The sequence below is a fragment of the Ranitomeya variabilis genome, chromosome 2 (genome assembly GCF_051348905.1).
Source record: "Ranitomeya variabilis isolate aRanVar5 chromosome 2, aRanVar5.hap1, whole genome shotgun sequence".
Taxonomy (NCBI): Eukaryota; Metazoa; Chordata; class Amphibia; order Anura; family Dendrobatidae; genus Ranitomeya; species Ranitomeya variabilis.
This window is the reverse complement of record NC_135233.1, coordinates 1,099,510,279-1,099,527,277: the sequence shown is the minus strand read 5'-3', so window position 1 is coordinate 1,099,527,277 and position 16,999 is coordinate 1,099,510,279. Positions and strand designations below refer to the sequence as shown.

The 16,999-nt window shown below is 42.6% G+C and overlaps 1 protein-coding gene across 1 annotated transcript; it reads left to right on the top strand.

Annotated features, from left to right (window-relative positions):
- Positions 1-1,567: 1,567 nt before the first annotated feature.
- Positions 1,568-16,673, top strand: CIMIP2C (ciliary microtubule inner protein 2C). The gene is made up of 4 exons (XM_077293103.1): positions 1,568-1,776; positions 15,495-15,768; positions 16,103-16,215; positions 16,535-16,673. Exons 1-4 carry the CDS (start codon positions 1,703-1,705, stop codon positions 16,539-16,541), a joined length of 468 nt encoding a protein of 155 aa, XP_077149218.1. The 5' UTR covers positions 1,568-1,702; the 3' UTR covers positions 16,542-16,673.
- The last annotated feature ends 326 nt before the right edge of the window (positions 16,674-16,999 follow it).

Sequence of the window (16,999 nt, the reverse complement as noted above, 5' to 3'; positions counted from 1 at the left end):
GGGTGATATCACCGGCCGTAGTCCTGTAGTTATGGGATGGTGTTACCTGCCGGGTGTATATACAGTAGTAATGTACAGGGTGATATCACCGGCTGTAGTCCTGTAGTTATGGGATGGTGTTACCTGCCGGGTGTATATACAGTAGTAATGTACAGGGTGATATCACCGGCTGTAGTCCTGTAGTTATGGGATGGTGTTACCTGCCGGGTGTATATACAGTAGTAATGTACAGTGTGATATCACCGGCTGTAGTCCTGTAGTTATGGGATGGTGTTACCTGCCGGGTGTATATACAGTAGTAATGTACAGGGTGATATCAGCGGCTGTAGTCCTGTAGTTATGGGATGGTGTTACCTGCCGGGTGTACATACAGTAGTAATGTACAGTGTGATATCACCGGCTGTAGTCCTGTAGTTATGGGATGGTGTTACCTGCCCGGTGTATATACAGTAGTAATGTACAGTGTGATATCTCCGGCTGTAGTCCTGTAGTTATGGGATGGTGTTACCTGCCGGGTGTATATACAGTAGTAATGTACAGGGTGATATCACCGGCTGTAGTCCTGTAGTTATGGGATGGTGTTACCTGCCCGGTGTATATACAGTAGTAGTGTACAGGGTGATATCACCGGCTGTAGTCCTGTAGTTATGGGATGGTGTTACCTGCCGGGTGTATATACAGTAGTAATGTACAGGGTGATATCTCCGGCTGTAGTCCTGTAGTTATGGGATGGTGTTACCTGCCGGGTGTATATACAGTAGTAATGTACAGGGTGATATCACCGGCTGTAGTCCTGTAGTTATGGGATGGTGTTACCTGCCCGGTGTATATACAGTAGTAGTGTACAGGGTGATATCACCGGCTGTAGTCCTGTAGTTATGGGATGGTGTTACCTGCCGGGTGTATATACAGTAGTAATGTACAGTGTGATATCACCGGCTGTAGTCTTGTAGTTATGGGATGGTGTTACCTGCCGGGTGTATATACAGTAGTAATGTACAGGGTGATATCACCGGCCGTAGTCCTGTAGTTATGGGATGGTGTTACCTGCCGGGTGTATATACAGTAGTAATGTACAGTGTGATATCACCGGCTGTAGTCCTGTAGTTATGGGATGGTGTTACCTGCCGGGTGTATATACAGTAGTAATGTACAGTGTGATATCACCGGCTGTAGTCCTGTAGTTATGGGATGGTGTTACCTGCCGGGTGTATATACAGTAGTAATGTACAGGGTGATATCACCGGCCGTAGTCCTGTAGTTATGGGATGGTGTTACCTGCCGGGTGTATATACAGTAGTAATGTACAGTGTGATATCACCGGCTGTAGTCCTGTAGTTATGGGATGGTGTTACCTGCCCGGAGTATATACAGTAGTAATGTACAGGGTGATATCACCGGCTGTAGTCCTGTAGTTATGGGATGGTGTTACCTGCCGGGTGTATATACAGTAGTAATGTACAGTGTGATATCACCGGCCGTAGTCCTGTAGTTATGGGATGGTGTTACCTGCCCGGTGTATATGGTATTTCTGTGACATCACACTGTTGCTCGGTGACTGTTTGTTGTGAGTCGCCCGGTGACAGACATCAGGCCTTCGTGCAGTAACAATAAGGATCAGGCTGACAGTCGGGACTCTCCACCCAGCTGCTGGGGGTCTTGGATTTCCCTGTGAGTCACATTACAGCGGAGCACCTGACAGATGGCATCCAGGAGTGCGGGCACCCTCCTCACCCACCACAATGCCACCTACATCCCACCTGCTCTCATGCCTGGGTAAGCGCCTATTTTGTCAAAATCAGATCGAGTTAACCCGTTCATCGCCTTTCACTGGACTTTTAAAGCAATGTCATTAATTATGCAGTCAGCCTTAACACTGTGAAAGATGCTTTACAGTGCAGCGTGACTTTCCACAAACTCCAGCACGATCGAACTCCGTAGATAAGATACACAACCAAAAAAAAGTAATTTACCAACACGGAATCCTAGAGGCGAAAAACAGCAGCTGCCGAAATCTGTAAAAGACGCCCCCCAGTGTCAGCCGGAGACTCCGCAGGGTCCCAGCATGCTTCGCAGGTCGTGTTTTCTTTAAGTGTAGAAAACTTCATTTGCAGATGGTAACAGGTTAGCAGAATCTGCAGAACATCGCTCCTCCACCTCCTGACAGACAGTGATACAGAGGGTACAGAAAGTATTCAGACCCATTTACATTTTTCACTCTTGGTTTCATTGCAGCCATTTCGTAAATTCAAACATGTTAATTTTTTCTTATTAATGTTCACTCCGCACCCCATCTTGTCTGAAAAAAAAACAAATGTAGAAATTTTTGAAAATTTAATAAAAAAGAAAAACTGAAATATCACATGGCCATAAGTATTCAGACCCTTTGCTCAGACACTCATGTTTAAGTCACATGCTGTCCATTTCCTTGTGATCCTCCTTGAGATGGTTCTACTCCTTCATTGGAGTCCAGCTGTGTGTAATTAAACTGATAGGACTTGATTTGGAAAGGTGCACACCTGTCTATATAAGACCTCACAGCTCACAGTGCATGTCAGACCAAATGAGAATCATGAGGTCAAAGGAAATGGCCAAGGAGCTCAGAGACAGAATTGTGGCAAGGCACAGATCTGGCCAAGGTTACAACAGAATTTCTGCAGAACTGTAGGTGCCTAAGAGCACAGTGGCCTCCATAATCCTTAAATGGAAGAAGTTTGGGACCACCAGAAGTCTTCCTAGACCTGACCTTCCAGCCAAACTGAGCAATTGTGGGAGAAGAGCCTTGGTGAGAGAGGTAAAGAAGAACCCTAAGATCACTGTGGCTGAGCTCCAGAGATGCAGTAGGGAGATGGGAGAAAGTTCCACAAAGTCAACTATCACTGCAGCCCTCCACCAGTCAGGCCTTTATGGCAGAGTGACCCGACGGAAGCCTCTCCTCAGTGCAAGACATATGAAAGCCGCATAGAGTTTGCTAAAAAACCCATGAAGGACTCCCAGACTATGAGAAATAAGATTCTCTGGTCTGATGAGATGAAGACAGACCTTTTTGGTGATAATTCTACGCGATATGTGCAGAGAAAACCAGGAACTGCTCATCACCTGCCCAATACAATCCCTACAGTGAAACATGGTGGTGGCAGCATCATGCTATGGGGGTGTTTTTCAGCTGCAGGGACAGGACGACTGACCCTAATCACACAGCTAAAATAACAAAGGAGCGGCTGCAGAACAACTCTGTGACCATTCTTGACTGGACCAGCCAGAGTCCTGACCTAAGCCCGATGGAGCATCTCTGGAGAGACCTGAAAATGGCCGTCCACCAACATTCACCATCCAACCTGATGGAACTGGAGAGGATCTGCAAGGAAGAATGGCCGAGGATCCCCAAATCCAGGGGCGAATAAGTTGTTGCATCATTCCCAAGAAGACTCATGGCTGCACTAGCTCAAAAGGGGCTTCTACCCAATACTGAGCAAAGGGGCTGAAGACTTATGGCCATGGGAGATTTCAGTTTTTCTTTTTTAATTAATTTGCAAAAATGTCTACATTTCTGTTTTTTCAGTGAAGATGAGGTGCAGAGTGAACATTAATGAGGAAAAATTATCTTTTCTGAATTTACCAAATGGCTGCAATGAGACAAAGAGTGAAAAATGTAAAGGGGTCTGAATACTTTCCGTACCCACTGTATGTACGAGGGGTCCTGGCACTTAGTGCTGTTTTTTTCCTGTCTCCTCATCTGATTTCATATAAGTCCACAAAAGCTGAGATTGGAGCTGCTGTATGTGCTCCTGACACCGCAGAGTCTCTGTTCTCCCTTCAGTCACTTTTCTTGAAGTTGTTTTCACAGGAGCCCGGGACGATGAGCTCTGGGGGGCTGTATGTCGCCATCTTGCTCTGCGGGGGTCCTCACACTTTAATTTTCCCATCTTGGTAGGAAACACTGCGATCAGCGCCACAGGACAAGAATTCAACACACAGGACCCGATATCAGAGCTTCCATGGATTGAAAGTCGGAATGTCGGAAATTAGAATTTTTATGTCTTGTGCGGAGTTCTAATAATTAATCGTTCCGGCTCGTTAAGTGAATGGGGGTTATATTGTGGCCCCCTTCGTTTTCAGGGGCCGTGGCGGTTTCTTGGTGGCTGCTTGCTCACTGCTGCGTATCGCCTGGCCCCTGGGGGCCGCAGAGCTGCGCACCGCAGACCGCTAGTGTCCGGAACGAGAAAAACTTTATTGCAGTTTAATTAGTTCCAATGAATTATTTATTTATTATGTATCAATTATTGATACGTCATCCGATCACATACATTACATTAAAGATATGCCAGCAGCTGGAATAGAGTCTGCAGTCAGGGAGGTGTAAAGTAAGTGCACCCCATACAGTGGTCTCCAACATAACATAACAGTATAAAAAACATTGTAATGGAGGTTTACAGAAGTAAAAAATAAGCCCCCAAATACATAAGAGGAAGAGGTCGCCGGCTTTGCCTCCTTTGCCTTGGAACAGAATTCTAAACTTTCAGACCTTCATCAATCTTGATTTTAGGTGGACTTCCCCTTTAAGAATTAATAGGGGGAGGAGAGGGATTGGCTAAAAAAATATAGCGGTTGTCATTTTTAGGGATTTTTATTCTCTTAAAGCCTTAAAGGGATGTGGAAAAAAACAAAAAATCTTTCTCTAGGCGAGAAACATCGCCACCCTTGTCTATAGGTTATATCTGGTACTGCAGCTCAGCTCTGCCCAAGTGAATGGAGCTGAAGCGCAGTACTACACACAAACCATAGGGCAAGGGTGGCGCTATAATCCCATACAACCCCTATAAGGGACTGACAGTGGACTGGCGGGTGCAATAACCTCCAATTATAGTTACTAAAGTGGAACCTAAAAAAGTTATCCAACTCCGACCCAGAGGGCAGGAGGTTATTCCCTTCCCCAAATGTTTTGATGATCATTTTCCTGCGTTTTTACAAAATCAAAATTCTTTCAGCAATTTTCATCTGTTCTAATGAAGTAAAAATGCACCAAAAGTACATATTATATGCAGCGTTTTTCCTGACAACACGCTTATTATTTGGTGCAGAAAAAGATGTTGCAAAAATGCCATGTGTGAACGTCGCCTTACTTTTTCCACCTGGCGTTTTGCGAAACTTCTTCGGGGGGGAATCCTCAAAAGTTCCTGACATGAAGAGCTAAGTTGATCTCCTGTAGAAATGAATTGGGACGGTTTCTCAGGATGATTTTGGTGAGGATCCGTTCGGGAGTAGAAAAGATTCATCGGGTTTCAAGGCAGAATATTTCAGAATGAATTACATGCTCTACAGAGAAGGGCGCAAGACAGCAAACAGCAGCTCTCGGAGATCAGCACATGATGGTTATAGATGTTCTCTGTGACCTCCGGTTATCACACATCTATATGGTCGTCCAACCCGACCCAAACACGCTGCAGCCTGTCTCTGTCAACGGTCATTAGAGAAGCGGTAATGCGGTCCTGGTCTTCATCAATGTAGCTGGCAAAGGTGGCACCTAAACAATGTCTTTGACATGCCCCCAAAGGAAGACCCGAGGGGGCAACCTGCAGAGTGCCAAGTCAACACCAGTACAGCGCCCAGTCCACCGGTTTAGGAGTTCCTCATCGAGTTAGCAGCACACCTCTGAATGCCAGATGGAATGAAGCTCCGTCAGACCTGGAACATATTGAGGCACGACGCACCCGTCTTTTCAGCGAAAAAAAAAAGAAGGCCCGTACACCTTTGTTTTCGAGTGGGATTGGGATTTTCCGTTCCCCACATTTGGACGTTGTGACACTTCACCTTTCCGCTTGCCTCGTCACTGAACACCAGCCGGGAAGCAAATTCGTCATCTTCCAATATTGCCTGAAAAGGTGCACAGAATTCACATCAGATGCCATGGTCGGCTGGCTGGAAATGTTGCACTAGCTGTATGAGATACGGTTTCTGGCGCAGTCACAGAATCTTACAAACAGTCGGCTGAATAATGCCAAGTTCACAACTTGTCGATTTCTGCAGGTTACGTCAAAATGTCTCTAAAACCCTCTCCACTGCTGCAACTGTAACACTTGGTGGTCCGGGGCTTTTATGTTTACACAGTCATCCTGTTAAATTGTCGATACCACCGCAGAACACTCTGGTGACCGAGGAGTCGCTTTCATACGGTCTTCAGACCACCTTGTTGACGTGGTGGGTCACTTTCATACTGTCTTCGGAACGATCTGCTGACCTGGTGGGTCACTTTCATACTGTCCTTGGAATGCTCTGCTGACCTGGTGGGTCACTTTCATTTGGTCTTCGGAACGCTCTGGTGACCTGGTGGGTCACTTTCATACTGTCACGCTCTGGTGACCTGGTGGGTCACTTTCATACTGTCCTTGGAACGCTCTACTGACCTAGTGGGTCACTTTCATACTGTCCTTGGAACGCTCTGCTGACCTGGTGGGTCACTTTCATACTGTCTTCAGAATGCTCTGGTGACCTGGTGGGTCACTTTCATATGGTCTTCGGAACTCTCTAGTGACCTGTTGGGTCATTTTCATAGGTCTTCAGAATGCTCTGGTGACCTGGTGGGTCACTTTCATATGGTCTTCGGAACTCTCTAGTGACCTGTTGGGTCATTTTCATAGGTCTTCAGAATGCTCTGGTGACCTGGTGGGTCACTTTCATATGGTCTTCGGAACTCTCTAGTGACCTGTTGGGTCATTTTCATAGGTCTTCAGAATGCTCTGGTGACCTGGTGGGTCACTTTCATATGGTCTTCGGAACTCTCTAGTGACCTGTTGGGTCATTTTCATAGGTCTTCAGAATGCTCTGGTGACCTGGTGGGTCACTTTCATATGGTCTTCGGAACTCTCTAGTGACCTGTTGGGTCATTTTCATAGGTCTTCAGAATGCTCTGGTGACCTGGTGGGTCACTTTCATATGGTCTTCGGAACTCTCTAGTGACCTGTTGGGTCATTTTCATAGGTCTTCAGAATGCTCTGGTGACCTGGTGGGTCACTTTGTTACGGTCCTCAGAACGCTCAGGAGACATGGTGGGTCACTTTCATATGTTCTTTGGAATGCTCTGGTGACCTGGTGGGTCACTTTCATACTGTCCTTGGAACGCTCTGCTGACCTGGTGGGTCACTTTCATATGTTCTTTGGAATGTTGTGCTGACCTGGTGGGTCACTTTCATACTGTCTTCGGAATGCTTTGGTGACCTGGTGGGTCACTTTGTTACAGTCCTCAGAACGCTCAGGAGACCTGGTGGGTCGCTTTCATATGTTCTTTGGAATGCTCTGGTGACCTGGTAGGTCACTTTCATATGGTCTTCGGAACGCTTGGGTGACCTGGTGGGTCACTTTCATACTGTCCTTGGAACGCACTGCTGACCTGGTGGGTCACTTTCCTATGGTCTTCTGAACACTCTGGTGACCTGGTGGGTCACTTTCATACAGTCTTCGGAACACTCTGGTGACCTGGTGGGTCACTTTCATATGGTCTTCTGAACACTCTGGTGACCTGGTGGGTCATTTTCATAGGTCTTCGGAATGCTCTGGTAACCTGGTGGGTCACTTTCATACTGTCCTTGGAATGCTCTGCTGACCTGGTGGGTCACTTTTGTACTGTCCTTGGAACACTCTGCTGACCTGGTGGGTCACTTTTGTACTGTCCTTGGAACACTCTGCTGACCTGGTGGGTCACTTTTGTACTGTCTCCGGAACATTCGGTAACAATTGATTTACACTTCTCATGCTCTAAAACACAAAATGCTTTCTCTTCCATGGTCGGCATTTTGCCACCTGGCGAGTCATGAGCAATTCTATGTGCGCGACGTGCAGACTCGTAGATGTGACCTTTCGATACGTTTTTATTACAAACGGTTGAAATTTATATCTTTGCAGTGATATGAATGCAGACGCCGATGAATCTTTTATAATCGCCCTTTATGGAAACCGTTTTTGGAAAGCCCTTGCCTCTTGGCTCTGGCGCACGTTCTGCCGATGTCTTGGCCCCGATGATAACAAATCCTGGTTTCTTTGCCGGAATGGAAAACAAGCGCAGTTTTCTTAGTGAAGATGAATATTTCATAGGCTGTGTTACATAATCCGGGGCTGGGGATCGCGTTACTGGATCACCTAACAAGACGCGGCACTTACACTGCAGCCTCCTGGCATCACCAGGGGAAAAGCGAGCGGGAAAGGTGCAATTACCCATCCTGACCCCATTCCAGGGATTACGGACGTTCTTCTGGAAGCCTAACATAACAGTCCCAGCAGAGCGCAGCCGGAGGAGGAGGTGTCACCGTGCTGCCCCTACTAGCCCTGGTGATCTAGTGTTTACTACTCCGTTATTGTCAGGACCTAGTAGTCCAGTATTGAATCCTCTTCCCCAGATTTTTACTAACCGCCTCTGTCGATTTAAGTTGTGTTTTTTCCTACAGAGGACCCCCCAAAGTGGTAGATATGATCTATGGTGGTCTGGTGGTTAGTAAAAAATATCTCCGATTGCCTGGTGATATAGACATTCGATGCCCGATGTCGGGGGAGTTTGTCCATTTCCCTGGAGGTCCAGAGATGTAAAAATTATCCAGAGACACCCATGGTCCTGGTGTCTGGAGGGATCAGACAGTGATGATCATAGACACTTAGGACCATCCCTTCGATGCAGAGGGGTCTTGTAACATTACAGTTACACGCCGTGACGTTCCTGGTGGGATAGTGTTTTCTTGAAGCAATGCAAAGTGTAAGAAAAAAAAAAAATCGCTTTCCCTTGGTGTCCCTGCGGTACCGCAGGCGCCTCCTCGCACGTGCAGCCATTTGTTATCGCCTCACTAGATGTATTTGCTTTGCTCTCAGCGCCCACCATTATCCACCAGTTTCCCCCTCATTTAATAAACATAATTCAGCGAAATCCAGGAACTCGTCGCTCCCAGAAGAGCAATTACATGGAGACGTCGGGCGACGATTAACGCTGCGTTCGCCTGTTATTCCTCTGTTCTATTCGGTGACAACTGGGAGGGAAGACGAGGGTGACGCACTACAGATCCCAGCAGCTCATTCATGTACAGATCTGCGGCATCTACAGAGCATTATACTGTATGTGCTCTGCTCACCCGCTGCAGCGCACATCTATATACAGCGGAGGCAGAGCCGTGTCAGAAAGACGCAAAACACATCAGGCTGCAGGAAATAGTGTAAAAATGGGGAATATTCCTGCTCTGTAAAGAAACAAGAGACAAGAGCAGCCGCGTGTGAAAGAAGCAACCAATGACCAATCCGCTATATCCCCTGTGCTGCAATATAGACAAAATATATCCAGAGATGGGCTATCTGCAAGAATATAACTACTATAATGCTGCCCCCATGTACAAGAATATAACTACTATAATACTGCCCCCATGTACAAGAATATAACTACTATAATACTGCCCCTATGTACAAGAATATAACTACTATAATACTGCCCCCTATGTACAAGTATATAACTACTATAATACTTCCCCTATGTACAAGAATATAACTACTATAATACTGCCCCTATGTACAAGAATATAACTACTATAATACTGCTCCTATGTACAAGAAAATAACTACTATAATACTGCCCCTATGTACAAGAATATAACTACTATAATACTACCCCTATGTACAAGAATATAACTGCTATAATACTGCCCCCTATGTACAAGAATATAACTACTATAATACTGTCCCTATGTACAAGAATATAACTACTATAATACTGCCCCCATGTACAAGAATATAACTACTATAATACTGCCCCCATGTACAAGAATATAACTACTATAATACTGCTCCTATGTACAAGAATATAACTACTATAATACTGCCCCTATATACAAGAATATAACTACTATAATACTGCCCCTATGTACAAGAATATAACTACTATAATACTGCTCCTATGTACAAGAATATAACTACTATAATACTGCCCCTATGTACAAGAATATAACTACTATAATACTGCTCCTATGTACAAGAATATAACTACTATAATACTGCTCCCTATGTACAAGAATATAACTACTATAATACTGCCCCCTATGTACAAGAATATAACTACTATAATACTGCTCCTATGTACAAGAATATAACTACTATAATACTGCTCCTATATACAAGAATATAACTGCTATAATACTGCCCCTATGTACAAGAATATAACTACTATAATACTGCCCCCTATGTACAAGAATATAACTACTATAATACTGCCCCCATGTACAAGAATATAACTACTATAATACTGCCTCCTATGTACAAGAATATAACTACTATAATACTGCTCCTATATACAAGAATATAACTGCTATAATACTGCCCCTATGTACAAGAATATAACTACTATAATACTGCCCCCTATGTACAAGAATATAACTACTATAATACTGCCCCCATGTACAAGAATATAACTACTATAATACTGCCCCTATGTACAAGAATATAACTACTATAATACTGCCTCTATGTACAGGAATATAACTACTATAATACTGCTCCTATGTACAAGAATATAACTTCTATAATACTGCTCCTATGTACAGGAATATAACTACTATAATACTGCTCCTATGTACAAGAATATAACTACTATAATACTTCCCCAATGTACAAGAATATAACTACTATAATACTGCTCCTATGTACAAGAATATAACTGCTATAATACTGCCCCCTATGTACAAGAATATAACTACTATAATACTGCCCCCTATGTACAAGAATATAACTACTATAATACTGCTCCTATGTACAAGAGTATAACTACTATAATACTGCCCCCTATGTACAAGAATATAACTACTATAATACTGCTCCTATGTACAAGAATATAACTACTATAATACTGCCCCTATATACAAGAATATAACTACTATAATACTGCTCCTATGTAAAAGAATATAACTACTATAATACTGCTCCTATGTACAAGAATATAACTACTATAATACTGCCCCTATGTACAAGAATATAACTACTATAATACTTCCCCAATGTACAAGAGTATAACTACTATAATACTGCTCCTATGTTCAAGAATATAACTACTATAATACTGTCCCTATGTACAAGAATATAACTACTATAATACTGATCCTATGTACAAGAATATAACTACTATAATACTGCCCCTATGTACAAGAATATAACTACTATAATACTGCCCCCTATGTACAAGAATATAACTACTATAATACTGCTCCTATGTACAAGAATATAACTACTATAATACTGCTCCTATGTACAAGAATATAACTACTATAATACTGCTCCTATAAACAAGAATATAACTACTATAATACTGCTCCTATGTACAAGAATATAACTACTATAATACTGCTCCTATGTACAAGAATATAACTACTATAATACTGCCACTATGTACAAAAATATAACTACTATAATACTGCCCATATGTACAAGAATATAACTACTATAATACTGCTCTTATGTACAAGAATATAACTATATAACTACTATAATACTGCCCCTATGTACAAGAATATAACTATTATAATACTGCTCCTATGTACAAGAATATAACTACTATAATACTGCTCCTATGTACAAGAATATAACTACTATAATACTGCTCCTATGTACAAGAATATAACTACTATAATACTGCCCCCTATGTACAAGAATATAACTACTATAATACTGCTCCTATGTACAAGAAGATAACTACTATAACACTGTTCCTATGTACAAGAATATAACTGCTATAATACTGCTCCTATGTACAAGAATATAACTACTATAATACTGCCCCTATGTACAAGAATATAACTATTATAATACTGCTCCTATGTACAAGAATATAACTACTATAATACTGCCCCTATGTACAAGAATATAACTATTATAATACTGCTCCTATGTACAAGAATATAACTACTATAATACTGCTCCTATGTACAAGAATATAACTACTATAATACTGCCCCTATGTACAAGAATATAACTACTATAATACTGCCCCTATGTACAAGAATATAACTACTATAATACTGCCCCTATATACAAGAATATAACTACTATAATACTGCTCCTATGTACAAGAATATAACTACTATAATACTGCCCCTATATACAAGAATATAACTTCTATAATACTGCTCCTATGTACAAGAATATAACTACTATAATACTGCCCCTATATACAAGAATATAACTACTATAATACTGCCCCTATGTACAAGAATATAACTACTATAATACTGCCCCTATGTACAAGAATATAACTACTATAATACTGCCCCTATATACAAGAATATAACTACTATAATACTGCTCCTATGTACAAGAATATAACTACTATAATACTGCCCCTATATACAAGAATATAACTTCTATAATACTGCTCCTATGTACAAGAATATAACTACTATAATACTGCCCCTATGTACAAGAATATAACTACTATAATACTGCTCCTATGTACAAGAATATAACTACTATAATACTGCCCCTATATACAAGAATATAACTACTATAATACTGCCCCTATGTACAAGAATATAACTACTATAATACTGCTCCTATATACAAGAATATAACTACTATAATACTGCTCCTATGTACAAGAATATAACTACTATAATACTGCTCCTATATACAAGAATATAACTACTATAATACTGCTCCTATGTACAAGAATATAACTACTATAATACTGCCCCTATGTACAAGAATATAACTATTATAATACTGCTCCTATGTACAAGAATATAACTACTATAATACTGCTCCTATGTACAAGAATATAACTACTATAATACTGCCCCTATATACAAGAATATAACTACTATAATACTGCTCTTATGTACAAGAATATAACTACTATAATACTGCCCCTATATACAAGAATATAACTACTATAATACTGCTCCTATGTACAAGAATATAACTACTATAATACTGCTCCTATGTACAAGAATATAACTGCTATAATACTGCTCCTATGTACAAGAATATAACTACTATAATACTGCCCCTATATACAAGAATATAACTACTATAATACTGCCCCTATGTACAAGAATATAACTACTATAATACTGCTCCTATATACAAGAATATAACTACTATAATACTGCTCCTATGTACAAGAATATAACTACTATAATACTGCCCCTATGTACAAGAATATAACTACAATAATACTGCTCCTATGTACAAGAATATAACTACTATAATACTGCCCCATGTACAAGAATATAACTACTATAATACTGCTCCTATGTACAAGAATATATTTACTATATTATTATTAATATTATTTATTTATATAGCACATGAGAAGGGGTTATATACAGGGTTATAGATATCACTTACAGTAAATAAATTTACAATGACAGACCAGTACAGAGGGGAGAGGACCCTGTCCTTGCAGACTTACATTCTACGGGATAATGGGGAAGAGACAGAAGTTCAGGGGTGCGGCAGCTCTGGTGGAGTATTATAGTAGTTATAGTCTTGTACATGGGGGGAATCATTATTTATAATATATACTGTATATCCAATATAACAACTATATCAGTTTATTTTACCATGTGAACCCATCTGTATGTAAACTTGTTTTATGGATTTTGTACTAATAGTAGAGTATAGATATTTTTAGTGGATTTATAGTTTTAACGTTTTCCAAGCACATTAATTAGAATAACTTACAATGCGGGTGTAAGCGGTAACGTTTCTCCTTGTGGACAGTGACATGCCAGGCTTGGCATGCCTGTAGTGATTTCTCCTATGTTCTAGTCTCCAGATATACAGTAGAGACCAAAAGTTTGGACACACCTTCTCATTTAAAGATTTTTCTGTATTTTCATGACTATGAAAATTGTACATTCACACTGAAGGCATCAAAACTATGAATTATCACATGTGGAATTATATACTTAACAAAAAAGTGTGAAACAACTGAAATTATGTCTTATATTCTCGGTTCTTCAAAGTAGCCACCTTTTGCTTTGATGACTGCTTTGCACACTCTTGGCATTCTCTTGATGAGCTTCAAGAGGTAGTCACCGGGAATGGTCTTCCAACAATCTTGAAGGAGTTCCCAGAGATGCTTAGCACTTGTTGGCCCTTTTGCCTTCACTCTGCGGTCCAGCTCACCCCAAACCATCTCGACTGGGTTCAGGTCTGGTGACTGTGGAGGCCAGATCATCTGGCGTAGCACCCCATCACTCTCCTTCTTGGTCAAATAGCCCTTACACAGCCTGGAGGAGTGTTTGGGGTCATTGTCCTGTTGAAAAATAAATGATGGTCCAACCAAACGCAAACCGGATGGAATAGCATGCCGCTGCCAGATGCTGTGGTAGCCATGCTGGTTCAGTATGCCTTGTTTTGAATAAATCCCCAACAGTGTCACCAGCAAAGCACCCCCACACCATCACACCTCCTCCTCCATGCTTCACGGTGGGAACCAGGCATGTAGAGTCCATCCGTTCACCTTTTCTGCGTCACACAAAGACACGGTGGTTGGAACCAAACATCTCAAATTTGGACTCTTCAGACCAAAGCACAGATTTCCACTGGTCTAATGTCCATTCCTTGTGTTCTTTAGCCCAAACAAGTCTCTTCTGCTTGTTGCCTGTCCTTAGCAGTGGTTTCCTGGCAGCTATTTTACCATGAAGGCCTACTGCACAAAGTCTCCTCTTAACAGTTGTTGTAGAGATGTGTCTGCTGCTAGAACTCTGTGTGGCCATTGACCTGGTCTCTAATCTGAGCTGCTGTTAACCTGCGATTTCTGAGGCTGGTGACTCGGATAAACTTATCCTCAGAAGCAGAGGTGACTCTTGGTCTTCCTTTCCTGGGGCGGTCCTCATGTGAGCCAGTTTCTTTGTAGCGCTTGATGGTTTTTGCCACTGCACTTGGGGACACTTTCAAAGTTTTCCCAATTTTTCGGACTGACTGACCTTCATTTCTTAAAGTAATGATGGCCACTCGTTTTTCTTTACTTAGCTGCTTTTTTCTTGCCATAATACAAATTCTAACAGTCTATTCAGTAGGACTATCAGCTGTGTATCCACCAGACTTCTGCACAACACAACTGATGTCCCAAACCCATTTATAAGGCAAGAAATCCCACTTATTAAACCTGACAGAGCACACCTGTGAAGTGAAAACCATTCCCGGTGACTACCTCTTGGAGCTCATCAAGAGAATGCCAAGAGTGTGCAAAGCAGTCATCACAGCAAAAGGTGGCTACTTTGAAGAACCTAGAATATAAGACATAATTTCAGTTGTTTCACACTTTTTTGTTAAGTATATAATTCCACATGTGATAATTCATAGTTTTGATGCCTTCAGTGTGAATGTACAATTTTCATAGTCATGAAAATACCGAAAAATCTTTAAATGAGAAGGTGTGTCCAAACTTTTGGTCTGTACTGTATGTTTAGTAGTTGATTGGAGACCCCATTTTCTTACATCCTTGGTAATTTTGTGATTTTTCTGCTACACAGGTATCGTGGCCACGTCCCTACTGCAGCCTTCTCTTACGGGGACACCTACGGGAACACCACAGCGCGATGCTTCCAGGATTTCCGCTCGGCGGCGCTGAGCACCAGTCTGAGTCCGTACTATAAGGGGGGGCAGTTTCCAACAAGTTTCTCTAATGACCCTTCTCTGATGATCGGTAACCGCTCCCGAGGTCGGGACAGGTTTCTACATTGTCCGTCCTGGTCCCGATTCAACGTAGATTATGACCGCGCGCGAGAGCTGGAGCAGTTCATGAAGGTTGGTGACCATTATTCACAATATATGATGTTTACATAGTAACTCATGATGGAGACCCTCCAGGGTCCTGTGAAGAGCAGCCCCGAGAGGGAGGAGCTATGTGGCGCTTCTGGTTGTGCTGTTCCGTAACAGCGCACCATGTGGCCAGAGACGGTATTGCAGGAAGTCTGAATAATGGAAGCTCTTCGATCTGATGCCGGTTCTGGGGTCAGTAGAGGCAGGCTCATCTTCAGGACAATCTCTAAAGTTGACAGATCCCCTAAGTATTCCAAAATCAGACTCTTATGTGACATCTACATTACAGAAGTGGTGACGCCTGATATTGTTGTTTCAGAGCGCGCAGCGACACCGGGATCACTATCGGGACCAAACCGGCACCGTGCACCAGGTACCGCACTTCATCCTGCCCGTCCAGAATGAGGAAACCTACCCGCTACCCCAGCAGACGTGAGTATTGAGACGGGCTGCAAACCTTAGGGCATGTTCACACTTTGTATTCGTAGGCAGTTTTGTCGCAGTTTTCTGAATTTTCTGTGTTTGTTACAATGTGTAATTCACGCAATCCACTTTCCAAACAGAAGCTGCAGAGACTCATTTCTCGCCTGGCCTTGTCCTCAGCATGGTGGCAGCAGCAGCACCGTACATTGCATGCCTGCAGGCCTCTGAACTTCCGTTAGTCCGGACATTCCTATAATCCGTCTTCTAAATCCTGGAGCTTTGCTTTTGTGTCTAATATATTCACATTTTGCGTTTTTTCCATTTCTAGGCTTTGACCATCGTGAACGCCAATATAACGAGGATCCCTATCCCGACCCGACCGTGAAGACCTGAACGTATTGGGGTCCTCTGTGCATTGTACCCAATTATCTCTGCCCCATAACCTGCAATAAAGGATGCGCTCCTGACACCGGCCATGTTTCTTTAACACAGGGTGATCCTCGTGTCGCAATGTCAGAGGAAGCCAAATCCGGGGTACTGAGGGCGAGTGGAGATTAGGGGTCTCCTACCGTGGGGTCCGCTCCACACCCCCATTACCGTGGATGGTGTCCCATTCTAGGGGTCCCTTTATGTCTGCAGCCCAGGGGGTCACACTGCCCATCAGCACTGTGGGGTGGAGGGCAAACAGTGGGATCCTAAGACGGGAAATAGACGGGGGCCACATCTATAATCATGTGATACTGGCTGCACATATGATCGGTCTGATCCTACTACCCGACTGATCCCACCCCAA